Source organism: Strigops habroptila, chromosome 5 (assembly GCF_004027225.2).
Source record: "Strigops habroptila isolate Jane chromosome 5, bStrHab1.2.pri, whole genome shotgun sequence".
In the NCBI taxonomy this organism is placed as follows: Eukaryota; Metazoa; Chordata; class Aves; order Psittaciformes; family Psittacidae; genus Strigops; species Strigops habroptila.
The window spans coordinates 79,127,865-79,150,798 of record NC_044281.2 but is presented as its reverse complement, the minus strand read 5'-3'; the positions used below and the strand labels follow the sequence as shown (position 1 = coordinate 79,150,798).

The following is a 22,934-nucleotide window of genomic DNA, read 5'->3' as shown; positions in this document are numbered from 1 at the left end:
ATGGGGAAACAGGGTGATGATCTCCCTACAGCCTTTGTAAACCTGAAAGGAAAACTGCCGCGTTTCCTTGAGCCAGCAAACAGTTCACAAAGTTTCATGACAGATGGCAGGATGTTTATCTGCCAAAACTTAATCAGATTGAAGCCACAGGCTGAGTGTAACAGAACACAAAGGAAGAATTAGAGGATAAAGAAGAAACCCTCCGTGGTCCATCACAGCCCTAACACCGGTCCAGGGTTCACGGCATCCTTTGCGTGCGCGGATGCGGACGGTATCGTCCCCTTTGGCTGAACCACTACCCAGAGGGTAGGAGATAGATACAAAACCAGACCTCAAACATGCACTAAGGTCATTTTCCCACATGTGGTTTATTTTATCCTGATTTAATTCCTTAGCCTGCTGTCCCCAAGGGGTGCCCTGCAGCTCAGCGGTACCTCCAACACTCACGGTCTGCTCCAGGAGGATCATCCCTTCGGTGTCCTGCAGTGACCAGGGTCATCTTCAGCTGTTGGGAATGCTGCAAAAATAGCTGGAATTATCGTGTACCTCCTGCTTTCACATGCAGAGAAGCAGTAGCTGAATGCAGACAGTGGCCAGAGCACGATCCCTGAGTGTATGTATGCATAAATACATAGAACACATGTATAATTGCACACCTTTCCATGGTCCCATGGGAGGTTTGAAGCAGGTTAAAGCCCCAGTGGTCTCATTCCACTGCACTCTAAAGCACAAAGCCTTGCCCAAAACCCAATCTCATGTCTGTCCTTGCTCAATGGAGCATCATTGGCAGCCTGACCACGCTGAGCACTCCCTGGCAGCAGGATGGCGCTGAGCTGGGGCTGACCTGATGCAGTGGGTGCTGCAGCAGGATTAGTGCATGGGGATGTAGACCAGGTTCAGGCAGCTATAGCCATGGGGGAGTGGTGTTTGCCTGTGTGCCTCTGAGAAGGAAAGAAAGTGGTTGATGTCCACGTTGTATGTATAGAGCAGCGTTTATAGCCATGGCAGGACTGATGGGGCTGGTGCTTTACACAGACTGGTTCCCTGTTGGGACTGGAAACTCAAAGCCGGGAGCACCAGCACTGGCTGGAGCCGAGCTGCCTGCCCTGGCCTCCACGGCAGGGCCAGGCCGTGCCGCGCTGTGCCATGATGTTTCCCGCAGGAGCACCCACTGGCAGATGAGCTGGAGCTGTGCGGGACTCAGCACCAGCAGCGCCCTGGCACAGGGCTGGGGTTTTAACGGGAAGAGGTAGGAAACCCACAGAGCCACGTCTGCCTGCGAGACCCCCCTCAAGGAGGGAAGGAAAAGCCCATCAATTCCATGGCCCTCACCTGATTATTCCAGGTGGGAAAAAGCATTTCAGATTCCTCTAAACATCCCTATTAGCACTGATACGACTGAACATGACGACCACCATGCCAGATGCACAGGATGGGGTTTATTCCTGACTGTTATTCCAATAAAGTGCCGCAGTGTTACCAGATTCCCATTTCCTATCCCAGTGTGGTGCCGGACAGGGGCTAATCGTGGTACACACACAGTTAGCAGCTTGCCAAGGGATCAGGGATGTCCCCTTTCCCAGGGTGTTTGTGCCACCCATAGCAGAGGCACACATAGGACCCGCAGAGAGGGGCTGGGCTGGTGCACCCCAACCCAGGGCTTGGTGGCCTCCATCACCCCTCAAGGACACCCCAATCCCATCCAAGCACACCAAAAGGCACAGTATGGGTGAGAGAAACAGGAAAAGCTGTTTGTGAAGGGTGCTGGGACCCCATTTCCCATCCAGGCACCCTCAGGCTGGGTCCCTGGTGTGAGCAAAGAGTTAAAGGGGGTTCAGCCTCCCCAGCATCACGCTCAGAGCTCCCCTTGGGCAGACAAGGCTCAGCTCCAGCCAGGGAAGAGCCTGGCACTGTGGGAGAGCTGGCAGGGGCATGGTACCAAGGAGAAGACACTGAAGATGTGCAGGAGGACAGGTTTGGTGTTCCCTTCCATGAGCTCAGTAGATGATTTCAGTACCATCACATGGAACATTCAGGCATTCACCACCCCGGGCAAGGCTGGGGCTGGGTCTGTTAGTGTCAGATGGAGGTGGGAGAGGAGGAGGCGGCCTCATGGAGGGGCTGCATGTGTGGCCTCATCCCTGTTCCTTCCCACCAGCCGTGGTGCCGTCAGGTTCAGACCTGCTGGAGGATGATGTCAACCGCTTCAGCCAGGTTGTTCACATACGCATCGGGCTTCACCTGGGGGTGGTTTTCATCACAGGGCCTGCAGAGGACACAGAAGGACACAGCTGAGCATTGACAGGATCCCAATCGGGTCCCATGTCCCTCTGTCTTGCTGCTGCAGTGCTCACAGAGCCCAGGGCAGCGCTGAGGTTCCCCCTTCACTCCCCACCTCCCCATAGCCAGGTCTTCCCAGCACATTCCAGTAGATCCCATGTCCTTGTGCAATAGAGGTGGGCACAACTTCGCAAAGCCTCACATGGAAGACAATCTACATCATTAACTAATACCAAAAGGCACTAGTAATTTAGGTAATACCTAAATGGGCTCCAGGAAACCTGGAGAGGGGCTTTGGACAAGGGCCTGTAGGGACAGGCCAAGGGGAATGGCTTTAAACTGCCAGAGGGGAGATTGAGATGAGCTCTGAGGCAGAAGCTCTTCCCTGTGAGGGTGCTGAGGCGCTGGCACAGACTTTTCCCAGAGAAGCTGTGGCTGCCCCATCCCTGGCAGTGTCCAAGGCCAGGTTGGACACAGGGGCTTGGAGCAACCTGCTCTAGTGGAAGGTGTCCCTGCCCGTGGCAGGGGCTTGGAACTGGAGGAGCTTTAAGGTGCCATTAACCCAAACCAGTCTGGGATCCTGTGATTCTATTTACTAACCCAAATTAATGTACTGCATTGTACATGGCTCTTCTTCATTCAGGCAATAGCACGAGGACTGGAGGACACTTCACTGCGACCCTAAGATCCTACAAAACTATGCAAATAATTACTCTCCCATGTTTTTTCTCTACAAATGGGTAAAGAACTCACTTCCAAGCTAGAGCCATGAAAGGTCTGTACATCACTTCAGTGAATGGGAAGGCTCCATCAGGGTTTCATTTTGCAAGGCCACCATCTTCTTGTACATCTTAACAAGTGATGGTGTCAGACATCACCATGAAAGGAGCAGATTCTCCCTCCACCACCCCAAAGCAGAGCAGCTTGAAGCCATTTTTTGCCACTGATTTAATTAGGGGTAGTGGCCTAACGAGGCGCAGATGCTCCCTCCCATTCCACTGACTCAGCAGCATTGCTGGTGAGGAGCGGGACAGATGTGGGAGGCAGGAATTTTCCAAACCTCGTGGTCCCGTTATGGCTCCTGGGCTGAGAAACCCACCAGCTGCTGGAGAGAAAACATCTGTATTTTATACACTTACTGACTTCCCTTTGGAAAGAGATGAGAGCCCTGATGTCCACCCCCCGTATTGCTCCCTGTAAAGGGCAACCCTTTATTTAGCCCGGGCCATATTCCCAGTGGGGAAGACGCATTTCCCATCGGATGCAGGGGAGGCAGAGAGCTGATCGTTATTATTATTTATGATGTGCAGAATTTGGTGAGCACTTGTCTGTACAAGCACCAGATTCTCTCTTCAGCTCCGGCACTGAGGCTCCCCAGAGCTAGTTCCTTTCTACTCATTTTTCAGCCTCACTCTTCATGTCCAAGTACATGCGTGGCCTCCTTCGGGAGCTCACGCTGCTCGAGACTGTACTTCCTGCAAGTTAGAATATGCAGCCAGGAAAAATAGAAGATGCTGATATTCACTTTTCCTTGTGTGCTCCAAGCCCCTGTGTCCAACCTGGCCTTGAACACTGCCAGGGATGGGGCAGCCACAGCTTCTCTGGGCACCCTGTGCCAGCGCCTCAGCACCCTCACAGGGAAGAACTTCTGCCTCAGAGCTCATCTCAGTCTCCCCTCTGGCAGGTTAAAGCCATTCCCCTTGGCCTGTCCCTCCAGGCCCTTGGCCAGCTTGGGCTGGAAGATGTTCCTTGTGCACACATCCGGGCTGTGGTGCTCAGCTGCTCCAAGGACTCCTGCTTTACTGAAGAGAGTGTTTCCCAAGGCAGTGGTTGATGTTTGATGAGCGAGTCTGAGCGCTGGCCAGGGCTGCTGACAGCTCCATATTCAGCTGCAGAATAGAATTTTCTGTCATTTTGATTTATGTTCTTCTCTGCAACCAGATTCCCATGTGGAAAAGAGAATAATCGAAAGTTTATTTTGAAGTTAGCTCAGTGCAAGTTTATCCTTCACCTGACCTGGCAAATGAAAGATATTTTTAGGGGCTTTTATTTCTGGAATACAAAAGAGAAAAGTACAAAACAAGTAACCTGCACTGTCAGTTCTGTGCCCTGCTGTTGGGATGTCTGCCATGGTGCAGTGCAGAAAGGGTCATGGTCACCGACTGAGATGGGAGATTGAGATGAGCTCTGAGGCAGAAGCTCTTCCCTGTGAGGGTGCTGAGGCGCTGGCACAGGGTGCCCAGAGAAGCTGTGGCTGCCCCATCCCTGGCAGTGTTCAAGGCCAGGTTGGACACAGGGGCTTGGAGCAACCTGCTCTAGTGGAAGGTGTCCCTGCCCGTGGCAGGGGGTTGGAACTGGATGAGCTTTAAGGTTCCTTCCAACACAAACCAGGCTGGGATTCTAGGACACCTCCAGCACCCTGCCACGTGCTTTGCAAACCTTCTGCAGTTCCAATTCCCTTTGCAGAATGATTCCCTCTGCACTCTCATGAGAGCGCCATTCGGAGCAGCAGCACCTCCACCCACAGACTAACCCTGGAACCCCGACTGATGTGGGAAAGAAAAGGGTTAACTCAAAGCCTGTGTTTTTCAGGGCATGTTTTTACACTGTCCCTGGCAGTGCTCTATTCTGCATGCATTCGCTTCATTCACTTTAAGGACTCCTATTAACTCCTGCCAAGGTCTTTGCAAGCAGCATAGATCCCTTCATCCCTCACAGATACTCAGCTGCATCTGGGTGAACCATCACAGCAAATCACATTGGAGGTCGGGACAATTCAAGACCATTCCCGATAGCTGAGTCTAGGTAGTGAATTTAGCTTGTTGGAACAGACCTATCCAAGTGGAAATCTGACCCAGACAGTAAGTGACCCTTTTTATTCCCGCAGAAGCTGACTTTTCACTGCCCCTTATGATCTGAGATTCGATATTACGCTTCACCATGAGGAAGCCATCTCTTAGTCAGCTCTGGCACCGCGCTGGATCTTCTCTTACCAAGTAACCGAGTGAAGAGTTAAAACTGTTTCCGCAGCACCCTGCTGCTTCCTGGATGTCTCAGACTGAAGGATTGATCTGAACTAACCAGTTTAGTATGGGCGGAGGAGCTGCCTCAGAGCACACGGGGCTATAGATAGCTGCTCGGTTGCTGCAGCACTGACAGTGATCAATGGTCCCTGGGAGAAGAGGATGTTTAGTCATCTCCTGAGGAGGATTCGATGGACGTCAGTAGCTACAGAGCCTCCAGACCTCCGTCCATGTTGCATTATGCTAAAGATGCTTCATATCTTTAACGTGCTGTAATGCACTGATCATTTTGGCTGGCTTTTCCTTCTCCTAACATTGCACTGTGTGCAGAAGGACAGGTACAGATCGTGTGTCTCTGCAGGGACCAAGAAGGACCATCCCAGATTTCAGAGGGCTCCTGTGCTAAGCCACATATGGCTCCTTTTGATGCAGCCCAGTCTTGCCAAGCTGGGAGCCAACCATCCCACAGGAGCAAGGAGGGTTTGTCTGAGCACCAAACCCTCACTTCATGCTGTCCTAGGACACTTCACATACCAGTTGGAATGACTTTCTGAGCACGTTGCGCTCATTTCCAACAAAACATATGGAGAACAAAAAGGAAACAGCTGGATTACTGTGTGGACAAAGTATTTAGTAGATAAAAGTCTAAATGGAGGCAGCTGACATGGATAGTCATGGCCACAGGGATGGAAACAGCTCCAGAATCCAGCTCAATCCGAGACCTGCCGCAACTTGACTTCAGAGAACATGAGCAGATGGGGATTGATCAACACGTGATTAGTCCCACAGGTTAAAATTAGGTTTTACATAGTGCTTTACAAATGGGGGTGAGAAGCAAAAACACCTCACAGGGCCAGAGCCCAAAGCAAGGCACCAAAGTGAAGAAGACAAATGATCTCACATTCCAGTGCACAGAGCTGCAGTCATTTGGCAAACCTGGTCTGTAACACTGTGCGTCCCAAAATCACTGGCCTTTGTAGGAGCACAGCCTTCTGTGGGACAGCAAACCCCAGCCCACAAACTCCCCCTCTGTTAGAATCACAGAATCCCAGACTGGTTTGTGTTGGAAGGGACCTTCAAGCTCATCCAGTTCCATCCCCTGCCACGGGCAGGGACACCTTCCACTAGAGCAGGTTGCTCCAAGCCCCTGTGTCCAACCTGGCCTTGAACACTGCCAGGGATGGGGCAGCCACAGCTTCTCTGGGCACCCTGTGCCAGCGCCTCAGCACCCTCACAGGGAAGAGCTTCTGCCTAAGATCTAACCTGAACTTCCCTTTTCCAGTTTGAACCCATCACCCCTTGTCCTATCACTACAGTCCCTGTTGGTACAAGGGATCTCTCTATGTCACCACACAACTTGCCACTAACTCCCAACTAATGAGCACACACTCCTGCTGCACGAAGTGAGATGAAAAAGCTTGAAACCATTTCTCCCAACAGCGTATTCTTCAGGGGCTCTTACCATGGCTGTAAAATATGAGACAGGGTTTAACAAGATTCTCTTCATGGGGAATGCAAACAGACACTGTAACCATTGCTAGTTTCTTTGGACAGATGCAGTAATTTTCCTTGGTGCCACGTGTGAAGCTCCCTTTCTTGTGAAATGTGCAGTTTAATGTTTGGCACCGAGAACCCAAATAAATCACAGGGACTGACAGCACGCTGATGGGCACTTGATGAATGGCTGCAGAGCACGTTTCCTGCTGTTATGATGAGAAACAAACCTGCACCAAAGCTACTAAATGCACCCAACGTTGGAGCAGGGCCCAGAACTTCAGAGAAGCCCATTCCTTGATGATCTTAAAGATCTTTTCCAACCTAGTTGATTCTATGATTCTATGATTAGTGACGTGGGTTAGTGGTGGACTTGGCAGTCCTGGGGTAACGGTTGGACTTGATGATCTTAAAGGTCTTTTCCAGCCTAGTTGATTCCTTGATTCTATACCTGGACCCCATTTCTCATGTCACAGACAGATCTCCCTGGAACAAGAAGAGAGGCTTGTGTGATTGAAACACTAGATTTTGGAGAGTTGCTGTGATGCTGTGTGTGCGACCCAGAGCTGAAGGTTTGTCCTCACAAGGCAGCTAGCACCTTCCTTTACTTTCCTCCTGTCTCTTGGGAAGATGCTTTTGCTCTGAGAGGTGGGCGCCATCAACAGAAACTTCTAACCACAAGCCATGCAGCTGAGGATGCCTTCTAGGTTGCTACAGAATAACACAATCCCAGACTGGTTTGGGTTGAAGGGAGCTTAAAGCTCATCCAGTTCCAACCCCTGCCACGGGCAGGGACACCTTCCACTAGAGCAGGTTGCTCCAAGCCCCTGTGTCCAACCTGGCCTTGAACACTGCCAGGGATGGGGCAGCCACAGCTTCTCTGGGAAAAGTCTGTGCCAGCGCCTCAGCACCCTCACAGGGAAGAACTGCCTAAGATCTAAGCTGAACTTCCTCTGTTTCAGTTTGAACCCATCACCTCTTGTCCTATCCCTACAGACCCAGATGGAACCCACAAAGCAGGTGATCTCTAGAGGTGACCTTGCCATGCCATCTCCTCCTGGCCAATACACCTGCAAGAGCTCCAGGAAAGCAACCCACTGTCAAGCAAACCAGCACCCTCCACTGTTCTTCTCTTGCCTCCCAGAACTGCACACACAGCTAATTGTGTTTAATTGCAACTCATTTAAAGTCAAGCATCCACAAACAGGTAGAAATTAACAGCCAAACTGTCTGCTAACATCTGAAGGAAGTCTGTGCGCTTGCTGCTTAATCCTTCCCATTTAAACTGCTACAGCTTTGACTGAGCAGAATAAACCAGCTTAGGTACAACCATTTCTCCAGGCAATACCCCTCAATATGCAGGACAACACTGAGATTGAGGGGATAGGGAGTTATTTTCCTTCATGAATTACCCAAAGCTTGGCAAATGCCAGCAACCATTCCCCAGATCTCTGCGTTCCTGAATTTCAAGGCATTTCCTGAGGTGAACACTTGTGCTTTTCAAATGTACATGAAGATTTAATTTGGAGTGTTGTAGTAATTTGTTTGTTTCTAATCAGTTGGCTGCTGGTGATGTTCTAACTAATGAGCTCAGATACACAACTCCAGAAATAACTGCTTAGAAGAGGATGCTGCAAGTACTGGTAGAGCCACAATAGGTGCACGGGGGAGCGCTTGGTGTCCCTGCTGCGCTTTGAGCTACCTGGTCCTCCACCAGGTCTTTTAAAGCTGGCACTTGGCAAGATGTGGTGGAGGACACCACATCAGGGAGCAAGGAGGAGGTTGGAAATGGTGATTAGAACTGCAGATCTGAAGTGGTTCAGGGAGAACAAGTGGGGCTTTGTCTAAACAAAGAAGTAAAAGGAGCAGAGGTGAATGGGACAGCACAAGCTGGAGGTCGGCAGTGGCAAACGTCCATGAATCATGGAATGGTTTGGGTTGGAAAGGAACTTAAGCTCGTCCAGTTCCAACCCTCTGCCATGGGCAGGGACGCCTCACACCAGACCATGTCGCCCAAGGCTCTGTCCAGCCTGGCCTTGAACACTGCCAGGGATGGAGGTCCCATCCAAGGGAGCAATTATCCCTTGAATAATCCCAATTACTGCCATTTCTGCAAGCCACAGCGCACTGACAGGCCATTGAACACACAACACTGAGGAAGTGGATGACGCAGGGAGCTCTTTTCCTCCACCCATCCCTATTTATTTTCTCTCTCAGGAAATACAGCACATGTGAACACAACAGATTAAGAGCTATGGAGATTAAAAGTCCTGAAAGTCTTTGTATGGGGTCTATGGACATATTGTTCATCCAAATACTTGCTTAAGTAAGAAAGAGGCATGAAGAAAGGCAGGACAGTGATGGGGAGACATGATGCGAAGCGCTGCCATTGGGACAGAGGATACTGTTGGTTAAATGCTCTCATATGATCACACCAGAGCATGAGATTCTATTAGAACTCTCTTCTTTCCCCCACCTCCAAAATCCCTCCTGCAAAAACGCACTGGAAAGTCAAGCTGGTTTGAACAAACATTTAAACAAGCAGAGCACTGGTATTCAGGCAGCTGGGCAGCAGTTTTCCTTGACACAACTGCAGAGCACTCCCATCTCATAAAGCAAAAGCAGTTTAGCAGGGGGCAGGTATTAAAAGTGTGCATACCAGTGTTACAGCGGAGGAGAGGGAGCAGCACGCATGCCTGTTCTGGTTTGGGACTGGTTCCCCAGCCTTCTTGTCCATGGCCTGGAGACAGCTGGTGTTGCAGGAAGAGCTGGAACTTGGTGGCCATCAGGATGGAGGGACATTCAACCCACCCCTTCTGCAACACAGGCCTCTGGTCCCTTCTCTGCCCATGCTGAATGCATTTCATGGGCCCTGAGCTAGGACCTGCTGTGGTCCCATCCAACTCTGAATCCAAAGGTTAAGCTGTCACAGCTCAAAAGCCAGCCTGGTTCTGTGTTTGGCATAATGGATACTGGATTGGACTCCTCATAGAAGACTCAGGTGGAAGGGAGCTACTGTATTTGTGACTGCATCCTCACCTCATCTAGTGGGGGCATGTACAGGTATTATTTGTGCAGCATACTCTTGTTAGGCCAACCGATACAACTAGAGGAAACACCATCCTCTTGACACCCTCCCTTCAGATACTTATATACATTGATCAGATAATTAAAAGACTTTAAAGCTCACCCAGCTCCAACCCCCTGCCACGGGCAGGGACACCTTCCACTAGAGCAGGTTGCTCCAAGCCCCTGTGTCCAACCTGGCCTTGAACACTGCCAGGGATGGGGCAGCCACAGCTTCTCTGGGCACTCTGTGCCAGCGCCTCAGCACCCTCACAGGGAAGAGCTTCTGCCTCAGAGCTCATCTACCTTCTTTCAGTTTAAAGTTAACTGAGATAAATCCTATCTCTTGCACTCCTGCAGCCTGCAAGCACGTGGTGGAAACAAACTGTATATGCCAGGAGTGTTTAAGTGTCCCCCAGGTTGAACAGGGATGAACTGCAAGATCAGAAGCTCTGCACAGTATATATGGATGCACCTAGTGCTGCAATGCAAGCACAGCACAGCTGGTTTCAATAAAAGCAAGTCTCCCTCTCCCCCTTAAAAGTTAAAGGCACATTCACTGTTTGCAGAGCAAGTCTGAGGGCTAGCTGTGCTCTGCCAAACTCTCCTGTCTAACAGGGTGTTTGCAAGCACCGTGAGACTCGGCTCAGCCTGCTTGGATTAATTATTGATGACCTGCATGGCTTTGCCAAATGACCTTACTCAATTCAGTAGAAAATCATTTTAAATGCCCCCGAGAAAGAATTTGGACATCAATATTTCCTTTGTGCATATACACGAACAGATGTGCATCTTAAATGCAACTAATGTATTAGCTATTAATGGGACTTAACAGTACAAGAGTGGGAAAGATTAATTTGAAGGGCTGAATGTGAAGCTTGGTGGTGCTCAGGCATCTTACTCTTTTTGGCACTTTAAAGACCTTCACCTAAGAGAATATTCCATTGCTTTCCTTTAATACATTGCTTACAAAATCCATATGAAACGTGTAAAATGAATGCTGACTTCTGCATTTGCAAAGCATCACATGGAGATTTAAGCTGCAGAACTCTGGTAGATCCAGAGACCAGAAAGAAAGGAGCTTTGCTATAAAAGAAAGAGGTCTTCATTTAAGATTTCAAATGCTGTTTGGAGAAATTTAATTTAAAAAGTATTAGGCCAAATTTGTAATAATGTAACCTCTAACAAAGATACAGCATTAAAAGACTGTTTCTCACCGAACAAGAATTTGAGCTACCCCAAGGAGAATAACATTTGTCTTCAGATGGTGCTCACTAAGTCAGTCTTAATTTAAAGTAAGAATGAAACTATGAGATATCTGTGCCACTCCCAGGAAACCCAAGGAGACGGACATGCACAGAGCCAGCTCGCCTTCCAAAGGGCAGGAACAGCCAATTCACACACGTGTTGGGAACCGGTGCCTCCCTGCTCCCAAACCTTCCTCATGTGGGAAGCCAAAAGAGCACCTCCACTGGAAAATTAAGGCATGTTCTGCATCTTTGGCTGCAAGGTTGCTTGGCTTGGATGGGGAAATGAGAGGGTCACACACGACTGCAGCACAGCAGGATGTCTCCATGGGGTCTCTGTCTGACTTCTCCTCCCAGAGCAGATAGGAATATTACATCCAACCTCACTACACTGAAGGATGGCAGGAACGCACCTGTTTTTAAACATGCTCATGCTATTAACTGGTATAATGAAAGGAAATACATGCTTGGACTAGCGAGCAAGCGTTTAGCCTAAGCTTGGAGTCAGTGCATTATTTATGCCTTCTGAAAGGACTCAGAACCACCTGAGCATGCAGAGCCCACCCAAATAACTTGGACATGCTCCTCAGGAACTCCTGCCCCCTTCCAAAGCAGAAGCTTTGCTACAGCTATCCCAAATTATGGCTCATTTGCTTAAGCCACACCGTAAATGAGATCTCCATAATCTGCCTACCTTCACTTCCATGTCCACAGTGACAACAGATCACAGAATCACAGAATGGTTTGCGTTGGAAGGGACCTCAAAGCTCATCCAGCTCCAACCCCTGCCACGGGCAGGGACACCTTCCACTAGAGCAGGTTGCTCCAAGCCCCTGTGTCCAACCTGGCCTTGAACACTGCCAGGGATGGGGCAGCCACAGCTTCTCTGGGAAAAGTCTGTGCCAGCGCCTCAGCACCCTCACAGGGAAGAGCTTCTGCCTCAGAGCTCATCTCAATCTCCCCTCTGGCAGGTTAAAGCCATTCCCCTTGGCCTGTCCCTACAGGCCCTTGTCCAAAGCCCCTCTCCAGGTTTCCTGGAGCCCCTTTAGGCACTGGAGCTGCTCTAAGGTCTCCCCTCCAGGAGCCTTCTCTTCTCCAGGCTGCCCCAGCCCAGCTCTCTCAGCCTGGCTCCATCCTGTCTCTGATGTATCCATACAGCACTGTTTGCATTAAAGACAATGAGCTTTTGCACAAGGGAGTATCCTTTCCCACCCGGATGGTGCCTACAGCAATGCAACCTTCACCTGGTGAGCTTGAACTTCTACTGCAACATAATTTTTTTCTTTTATAGCACATTTCCATGGATTATTCTGAACTCTTTCCAACCTCTGCCAGTGGCAGGGGACTGCATGAGCAGGGAAAACAGCCCCATGCACATCACTCAGACAGCAGCTCCTTCTGGTCCTCTGGCATATGACAGCTCAAAGGTGGCAGCCCACAGAGCTGTTTACTTTTCAGAGACTGCTTCAGCTGCTCAACGTGATGGAGCTGATCAGCAGCTTTGCTTTTAGCTTTGTTTCAGTGATGAGAAAACCAGGCCCCCCTGGCAGCTGAGCAGGTAATGAAGTGATGCCTTATGCCATGAGCCTGCAGCCTCTGAGCTACTCTATGGGGCTGCTGGGGAGCAAAGCTCCTAAATCCAATAGAAAACAGCACAGTTCTTTATAAACCAGCATTAGGAAGCCCACACTGAATCCCTTTTCAATTGGCAATGGAGATCTTAGGCTAGACTACCTCCCTCCAGAGAAATGCAGGATGTCCTCTGTTGATTCCAGTCACAAAGATGGGAAGCTGTTCAAAGAATGATGACATGCTGCATTTATAGACCACGCTTCAGCCAAGTATCTCAAGCTCTTTGGAAGCATAGCAGGAAACATGCAGCACCACTGCCCTGGAAACACGCTTACTGCATCCATGCAGGGGCAGCAGGGATGGCCACGGGGTCTTCCTTCTCCTCCTGGCTCACTTCCACATGGTCCTCACATCAGGCAGGACATGGGAGGGAGCAGTGGGCTGGGGAAAGCAAACTAGCACATTTTCCAAGGTGTCAAACCACATCTACGTTTGTGCTTAAGAATGGATTATGGAAAGTATGCTAAGCTAACATTGTTAGGGTAAGGATTAAATCCCCGGCGCTCCTGGTACTCAGCCCTCTGCTTGCACCGGGAGAACAGCCCAAGGTTTATACCCACTTCCTTCCACCTTTGAGTTACAGCTCCTCACATGAAGGTTGCTGGTGTGTCCAGCTTGCTGTGGGCTACAGCACATGCTTAGTGCAGAGTCAGCACAAACCCCTGGCCCCACTGAAGCCTTCCAAGAGTTTTGTCAAATACCTAATCCCAGCCAAGGCAACAGGGATTTTGCTCTGCCTGGCCAATTAAATAATCCCAAATTTGAAACAACTGCATGATGAATACTTGGGTTTGAGCAGTAAAGCATTTCATAGAATCACTGCCCCTTGTCCTATTGCTTGTCTCTAATGAAGAGTCCCTCTCTGGCATCCTTCAGACACTGGAAGCTGCTCTGAGGTCTCCATGCAGCTTCTCTTCTCCAGGCTGAACAGCCCCCGTTCTCTCAGCCTGGGACACTTGGTTTTAGCTCAGGGTGCTGCAGCCCATCAGCTCTGCACAGGTAAGGTCTGCCCGCTGTGCTGAACTTGCACAGCCTCCAGCACCATCTTCTCCATCGGTCCCCATCCAGCACTTTCATAAATGTGATGTCTAATGAATACCGTGTCCTCTAAATAGCTTCTTTAAATCAGGTTGTGTGGGACTGACTAGATACTTCCCGTGGCAGTTTATTGCTGGCTGTTACTCACAGCCTGAAACCACAAGATCATCAGGACTCCATCATTACTAGTTTTACACCACACCTAGCTTGCTCTGAGCAACGGCACCAGGCACCACCACCACCATCACTTTGTTTTCAGACCCTGCCACATTCATCCTCATAAGGTTAAGATGGTTTCAGAGTCAGTTCTTCATGGGCTCCAAGACCTAGAAGCCAATGATGAGGTTGTGCAAGGTGCCCAGAAAAGCTGTGGATGAAAGGGGGGCCCATAGGAAATGGTACCTCCTGTGCAAGATCTTTCCATTGCAGGTGTATGACCTCTCCCAAGGGAAAACTGAAGGTCTGCAAGCCATAGGAGAGCACAGAACTGCATTTCTAATGATGGCCTCAGAGCATCAGTAAGGCTATTGCAGCTCAGTTTCCTCTGCTGCTTAGGGATGGTACTTAGTATTTATCAGGATCAGACTGAACTTGGTACATTTCTTACATATTAAATCGATAAAAAAGGTTTAAAGTTTTAGAACAGAGGAGGGGAAAGCACAAATAAACAAGAACAGCATGGACACTGCTTTACCTTCTTGGTACCTATAGTATTTGCTTTTATCTGAGTATTTCTGTTGAGAATGGTTTCCTCCCTTTGCATCAGTTTTCAAGTGAAGAGTAATCCCTTGGAGAATGAAAGGCCCATCATACTGGTTTTAGCTGTGGACTGGCTGCTTCTGTAACCCAGCCTAGCTTGAAATGAAGTTTATTTACATAGCATGCTTGATACCTTTGGGAAAATCTATTATTCAAAATGCTTCAAAGGATCACTTTGTGCTGGAGGTGGAACAGCCAAGAGGACTCTATTCTCTGCACAGATTGCTAACTTCTTGCAAGGCATCTTAGGGCGGAGATCTGCCTCTGAAGTTAAAAACAACCCACCAAAGCCAATCCCTTTCAAATTGCATTCAAGACCGCACAGAGCAATCTGTGGAGGGCTAATCAATCCTTTCTGCTGGCTTTTCCCCAGCCTACAATGAAGCACTACCTTGAAATGTAGGCTTGGGGAGTGTGTGCTATGTGGGTATATAATATAGACAGTTCTGAAACAAACACTTGTGTGGAAAGGACTTTACTAGACCATAACGAGAGAGACTTCATCTTCATTAAGTAAAACATTAAAGGAAAGGTTCTAACTTACAGCACTATACATTAATGCTCAGCAATGTAAGGGGTTTAATTGCCTGTTGCTTTCCCACCATAAATTACTACCTGCAGTTAATGGAAAACCTTCCTCCAGACCTGTTTATGCACCTTACTCCCATTCCATACATTCACTCTGGATGGAAACAGCCAGGCAGCCTAGAGTTGTCCCAAGTCCATAGAAATGGGCATGTCTTGAGAAAGCAGTGAACATTTAAGTATATCACACATGTTTGGCATAAACTATTTGAGTAGCTCACTACACAGGCAATACTCTGCAGGTTTTATGAGTGCATATATCTATATTGAATAATAAGCTCGTACAGGTTAAAGATGTCCTGTAGTATCCAGCTACAGCCTTGCTGCTTGGTAAAGTCAGGTGTGAAACCCCGAGCAAGAGTCCTAACTCCAGCCCAGGCTGAAGAATCCCATCAGGAAGGAAAAGCACTGAGAATAAAGCTCCTCAGGCATTCTCCTGCTGCACAACCTAACAAAATATTGATTCAGGTTCCAAAGAGGAGGCTAAAACCCACAGGCTGTGCAAATCCTCAAACCCACAGGTCTGGCCATGCCACCTGCATGACCCTTCGCTTTGGTTGCGCGTCGAGAAGTCGTTTTCCAATCTTCCCTTATGGAGATCTACAACGCCGGAGTGAAAACAAAGTAAAAACATCTATGTCTTAAAATAGCCCTCTGAAGTCAGCAGGATAGGCTGGGTTTTCTCCAACACTTAGGAGGTCTCTCGGTTACTTTGGGTATTCTGGTGTAGGAATGTTTTCCTGTGCTCTGCATCAGCCTTCATTCTTTTGCTAAGAACCCCCTTTTCTACACTCTACTTTTTCGCCCAATTTAGAATCGTAGAATCCCAGACTGGTTTGTGTGGGAAGGGACCTTAAAGCTCATCCAGTTCCAACCCCCTGCCATGGGCAGAGACACCTTCCACTAGAGCAGGTTGCTCCAAGCCCCTGTGTCCAACCTGGCCTTGAACACCACCAGGGATGGAGCATTTTAGTAACTGAACATTACTAAAACCAACTCTAGGCTGATGTGGACTTCAGGCTTCCACAAGTACGTTGCTTTTAGTGATATTCACTCGACACTTCTCCCTTGGGCAGTACTGGGTTACCGTTCCTGGGTGCCCCATGGGTGTGTGTTTGCCACATGCCTGTACTCAGCGCCCTGCTTTTGATATGGACTCTGATACTATTTGCTTGGTAGCTTCCTATACTTGATTATTCACTAATATTAAGCAAGATGAGACAAGCTCCTGAGGCACCACGGGCAAGGACACTGGGGCAGGTGCCTGCTGTTTCCCACCTGATGGGACCCATGGGATCATAACCTGGTTGCCAGCCACCAAATATTTTCTCCTGTAAATAACTTCTCTCTTCTCCTCTAAATAACCATTTCTAGAGACAATCCACACACTCTGACTTTGAATAGCATCTGCCCAAGTCCTGGCTCCAGGGCCTTCAATATATTTCCTAACCCTGGAAGTCACTTGTTCAGCTTTTAGAAGTAAAAGTGATGTGTTAGTGATGCTCCAGCCGGGTTTGCTGGAAGACATTTATCTTCTGACTAGGACTAAGGGCTTCAGGAAAGCTTTCCATCCAGCCTGTGACCTCTTACAGCTTCTGAAGCTAACTCAGACTGCATCGCTGTAATCTGATTTTAACTCATTAGCCTCTATGGCTAATGGTAGCTTGCATCCCATGGCAGTCTTTCACATGGCAGCGTGCTGACTCCAGACAAAGCCTCTTTGTGCTTTTGCAGCTAAGCCAGCAAATACCACTCAGAGAATACAGAAGGTCTGGAAATTCCAAGAAACCGGATAATATGAAAAAGGGCCTGAAAAAATGTTTAATTAACAATTATGCAGATAAATTGGGGTTCTCAGGTAAGTATCAGCAGATTATAGTAAATGCTAGGATGAAATCATGCTCTACTGAAAACTATTTGCTGATGAAAAGAAGTCAATTCTAATCCATGCTGCCATTCAACAGGTAGAAAAAGGAATGTTTGGTACCTTCCTAACCCATATTCAATAGCCCCTGCCAAAAGCAGACAATACATGTACAGAGACCTTCTCTTTCCAGTTGACTACAATCTCTTGAGACATTCAGACTAACTACCCAGTAGCCATCACCACCTATTACTTCACAAGAGGAATAAAACACTATTTAAGCTGGCCCACAGATATTTGTAGACTGGCAGGCTTCAGAGTCTGGCAACAACAACTTCACTTGGGATAATGGGACAGGTTGCCTGAAGGAGGAAGGAATATTACCCACTGGAGAGCCGCAGAAATGCAAGGCGACATTTGGACCTGAGCTTCACTACTCTGAATCAGGGAGATGCTATGTAGCTACAAACCCAAACCAACAAGCCAGAATCCCAAGTGCTTTCCCAAAAGATTAACTAAGGCATCGTCCCAGCCCCTATTCTGAAACTCTGGCTGGTAACTTAAGTAACAGCAACTGTTTCACCCCATCAAAGCCATGCAGTAAGTAAGAAACGACAGCCTCCCAGCGCTTCCCACATTTGGGTGAGATAAACACCTTGGTTATAAAGCATGAACCTCTCCACTTTTATTGACAGACAGAAAGTGCCAGAGAATGGGAGCAGCTGAAGCCAGCCTCTGATTAGCAATTAAACACTTTGAGAGGAGCAAGCCTCTGGGCAGCAGTGCCCTTCTCATTGATTCACTGAAAACCTTCTCACATAAATTAGCTATCCCTGTGGTTTCAATGCTTGGGTATACCCTTGACAAAGGAGCCCTCACAGGGCTCTGTGCAGCCATCAGCTCCAAGCCCTGCCTGCTTGGAAGGCTGGCAGGAATCCAGAGGGCTGGAGATTGATCTATGCATCCCCCCTTGCCGTGCACGTGCCCTCCCATGGGACAAGCCCTTGGGGTCACTGTGCAGCCCCAATGGTCTGGAGAGCCTCATGGATGCCACATTGCATCGGGTTCTATCCCTTTGGCTTGAATTCACTTATACAAATAGGAAATGCATCCCGGTTTTGCAAGCATGGGAGACGCACAGGGCCCATGCGTGGATGTCCTGGAGCTCCCTGGCTTCCACGTGCACCGTGGGCCGGGATCCAAGCTCCCCAGGGAGCATCACCCACCTCAGCTGTGATTTATGCTGGTGGATGGAGGCGAGATCAGGGTATTTTCTCCATGGTACCCCATAAAACCAAAGGGCTATTCATATCACCAGCCCATCTCCCTAATTAAAAGCTGCAAGACTCCGAGCTCTGAGAGAGCGATCAATCCTCCCCACACAATGTGCCCACAGAGACGTCTGCAGAACATGCCTGACGCTGCTGAAGGCTTTGTTTCTCCCATACCTCTTTCCCCAGGCATAAAAAGCTGTGATTGAGAAGTCCTGGTCCTCGGAGGGAGCGCTGGTTTTTATCAGCTGGTAACGATGAGTCCATCATGGAATCATTTAATAGTTGTCATTGAATGCATTGCTGGAGAGCAGGCCTGGTTTACGAACAGCCTGCCCTGGGTATAAATAAGCTGTGCTTTGCTGTAACACAGCTGGTCGAGAGAATTAATGTTTTGTTTTCCATAACCTTTGTACTCTCCCTTCCTCTGCTACTATGGCAAAGCTCAAGGCGTGTGTAACTTGATCGTTCCCGGGAAGAGGACGCACATCCCAATGCCTCACATGGACCCAGCAGCGGAGAGGCAGGATCCCCGTGCTCCAGCTTTCCCAAAGCCACCGCCCTTCCATGTGAATATAACTCCCTATTTCCCAATAAACCCCCCAAGTGCTCACAAGCAGACTTGCCTCTCGCATTTGTGCTGGAAGTGCTCCTGGAACAGCATATCCTGGTAAGTGCAGGTCCAATAACACCGATATATTTAGCACTGCTGCATAACTTTCCATCTTTTAAAGGCCAGTTTTCCTCTTTCTTTTGTGCCCAGGGAATAGGACAAAAGCCACTCCAACCAGATGAACATCCGTATTAAGAGAGGAAATACCAGGTCATTGTGACAGTGGCCAGAGACACTTTTTAATGCTTTTATTAACCACGACACCTAATCCTAAGCAAACACTTCATCAGTTGCATAATGCTGGGGTTTTTTTCCATAGACCTTTTAGCCCCTGCACAAGGTGTGCGCTGTGCACGTGACTGTGCACAGGGAAAACTGCTTTCAGAGCAGACAGATGTTGAGGAGGCTTAAGCAGGAGTCGATTTAAACAAGGACAGAGAGAAAGGCTTTGCAGTCATATGGTTCACATCTGGAACTTACAGGCATGATAATTTTATAACCCTCTCCTTGCAGTTTTGAAGCAATGCAATATCCTTTTCCAACCTAGCTGATCCTATGATTCTGCCTCACTTTCCAAGACTAAGCGATGTTTCATTGCTGCTGCAGGGAAAGGGCTGCAAGAAGCATCCTCTGACAACTTTATGCGACCCCAAGACTGCATCTTGTATTGTACTAAAGGGAGTGGGAAGCTGGCAGAGCCAGTGAGGTGCATACGGGCACTTGTATTTCACAGGTATTAAAACATGAAGTCCTAAAAGCAAAGAGGAATACCCAGTTTTAGCTTATTTCTGTGCACAACAAGTCCCTTTATACCTCATTCGGAGAGTGTTCTGGTTGCTTTTATGGTATATATGAGCCTTTCAGCATAAAAGCCATTTTCTAGTGACTTTATGTCTTTCCTTTCTGGTTGGAACCAAGAAACCTCTTATCAACCAACCATTTTTCATGTGTACATCATACACAAAGCTATAAAATCACTGCAAGGAGGAGGTTCTCAGGCGGGAGGACTCAGAGCACTGAGACAGCCAAGAACAAACAATGTGAAAATCACCTCCAACCACAGCAGGAAATGTGGAAAAGATTAATCTCTTTTAACACTAATATTTTTACATGTCCACAGACACAGCCCCAGCGTGGTCACAGCTGCGTGCATGTTCCAGGCACTAAATCTGTGCGTGGACTCACGATCTGCCTAAAACCAAACCTTAGCTATCATCGAGCTGAGTTTAGCCACATACTTGGAACATAAACCCAAAGAAATTATGAGCATTTCCTTGGGAGGCAACACAGACTTTGGCAACTGAGTTTTAAACATTTGAAAGTAATTGCTAATGCACAAAGAAACTGGAATGGAGGAGAATTGTCCCCAGGTTGGAGAGCAGTGTTAGTCTCCAACAACTATTCAGTAGTTAATCTTAGTCAAACATGTCAGCACCATCCCCAAAACACAGATACACGCACATATATATGCATTAGCATTTATGTTACTCATTCTGAATGTCTGTATCTCTGTAGATGAAGAAAATTCATATTCAGTTATCTTCCTTTAAAACGACAGATGAAGCAGGAAGACAACTTGTTTCAATAGGAAAAATTTATGGGTCTAATTTGTAGGGTATATTTGTTCAGAAGACAAATTTTTCCTAGGCCTGGTGATGGATTAAGATGAATCCGACCTAAAGACTCTGGATCTTCTCTCCTACTAGTTCCTGTCTCAATAATTAAGAGGGATTTAATTATTTCTTGGAATTTAGCTATGCAAAAATATATCCATTTTGCAAAGGCCATTAACTTTGCACTGAGCCACAGTGAGTCCACGGTTGACCTAAAATCTCATTTTTCCTGGTGTGAACCTCTGTTTCATTTTATTGCTGTTTGGGTTTACGAGAGAGGAATGGAGGACATGGAGAACCCACTCTTGCCTCTGACACTGGCACATCACTTTGCCTTCCATGTACTGGTTCTCCAGCTGAAACATGAGAATAAAAATGCTTATCTCATTTATGTGAATACATTGATACTTCATTATGTAAAAGCCAGGTAGAGGAGTGAGGTGTTTCCAGTCTCTTCAAGATTAACCAAGGATAAGGTTCAGAGTGATGGATGAATCTGTGGCCAAGCTCTAAAGCAGGGGTTGGAGGATGCATCAGTCACAAACTGTTTGGGATGATGCCCTGGCCAGGTGGGAGGCACAAACTGGTTTTGGCATCGACTTCAAGAACATCAGAGCTTCACCTTTTACATTGTGGGGCCTTATCTGTAAAGCAGAAATAGAGGGGTTTCTGTCTTTCCCTGACACAGTGTGCTGACAAAAGCACTCTCTGAGCATCACCTAAGCACACTCCAAGTCCCCTTTTCCCACCTAGACATCCTTTGGCTGTACTCTCCAGGCTCCAACATGCTTTAGAGATGTCTGAAGTGCCAGGATTACAAACATAAACCACTCTCCTTCCATCTGGTTCACCTACTCCTGTGCAAACCCCTGGACTAGCATCAGATCGGTTGGTTCCCCCTGGACACGGGGATGGGAGTAGCTACTCCTGAGAGCAAGTACTTACAGTCTTTGCCTCCGGGGAACTGAGCTGCTGCCAGGAATTAAAGGTAGCCAACCGTTCCTTGCTTACCATAAATATTTTGCAGGCAGTAATTACAGCCTATTTCAATCCTCCACCCTGGAAAAAGCTCGCTGTTCCTAAGGCAGGGCCGATCAAACTGCCAGTGACTGCTTCTTCAACACTTCCCTTTGGTATCCTCCTGGGAATCCCCTTCCTCCAGCCTCCAAAGGACCATGACCAACAGTTTGAGAGTCCCTGAGGGAGGTGGTGGCTTTGGCTGACAAGAGATGTCCAACTCATGCTCGAACAAGCCAAGCCTCTTCTTGCCCAAACAAGTGAATCCCAATAAGCAGCCACCTCACAAAGAGTTAAAATGAAGAGTTCTCCTAACACTTAAGCATCACAAATCTTTTCTGTTAAAATAAATTATTCAGGAGAATATGTCACCCTCCCATCAGCACCATCTGAGCTACATTTATAATAGTTCTGTGAGCTGAGCACGTTCTGTCATCCTATCAGTGATACCAAGGCTGCGAGACGAAGAAGGGGGAACAAGCACACTATAGAACGTGGAAGTCTGAGCTGCTTCCAGTTAGCGGCCATCAAACACATCCTGCCCAAGGCAGAGGAGAGATCAGTGGTGTCAGTTATGTTGTAGAGGAGTAAAACAAACATCCTGACCTCAGGAATTGCAGGAACTGCTTACTTTTCCCTCAAAACCACTGTCCTGCCCAATGGATAATTCATCCAACACCTTCCACAGTCTTAGGTCTCATTTACTGTGAATGAATCCACACTGTGACTCCACCAGCTTTTTGCAGAGATAAGCTGAAATCAGGGCCTACCATCAAGGTTGCATGGATAGTAACGAAACAAGTCTTCTGCTGCATGTCTCTAGGAATAATAATAAAAGAAGGGAGCACTTCTCTTTGTCCCAGATGTCAAAACAATCACCAATCTGCTCACTGACACACATAATCATGTATCTAGGGTGAGGTGTCCCTGCCCATGGCAAGGGGTTGGAACTGGATGATCTTAAGGTCCTTTCCAACCCAAACCATTCTGTGATTCTACGATTTATCCAAATCACATACACATGCAGAAAACTAATGTAACCAAACACCTTTACAAGCAACTAAAGGGAAGCAGATTTGAGCACAACACATAGGAGAATGTGTCATCAGTTCAGCGCCTGTGATGCCCAAATTGCCCATGTGCCTATAGCATGGACAATGACTATGATGATACTCCAGGACATGATGATCAAAGTCTTGGTTGTGCTTCTAAATACACTCTCTACTTTGAAGGGCAACATAGGGGAGGAGACTGCTCCATGCCATGGCTTAAATTGTCTTTCATGGTCAAAACTCTCTCCTCTCTCAGTGTAGGTGAAGAACAAGAGTAAAGGATCCCTGATGGAGGCAACTCATGATCCTTCCTTCTGACTCTGCAGAGCTCCTACACGCCCCAGTCATGTCCACCAGGCCAAACCCTCCTTCGTCCCATC

At 48.1% G+C, this 22,934-nt stretch overlaps 1 protein-coding gene across 3 annotated transcripts in view; it reads right to left on the bottom strand.

Annotated features, from left to right (window-relative positions):
- Nucleotides 1-344: 344 nt before the first annotated feature.
- Nucleotides 345-22,934, bottom strand: part of LHPP (phospholysine phosphohistidine inorganic pyrophosphate phosphatase) — a 79,636-nt gene continuing 57,046 nt past the window's right edge. Inside the window, exons 7-8 of one of the 3 annotated variants that reach the window (XM_030485744.1) lie at nucleotides 2,182-2,266; nucleotides 345-517 (exon numbers count right to left, since the gene is read on the bottom strand). In XM_030485744.1, coding sequence (XP_030341604.1) covers nucleotides 425-517; nucleotides 2,182-2,266 — 178 coding nt within the window. In that variant the 3' untranslated portion in view covers nucleotides 345-424. Of the gene's footprint in view, nucleotides 518-2,181; nucleotides 2,267-6,589; nucleotides 7,028-22,934 lie in introns of those variants that run through there. The other 2 variants (XM_030485746.1, XM_030485747.1) reach the window with 2 other exon arrangements.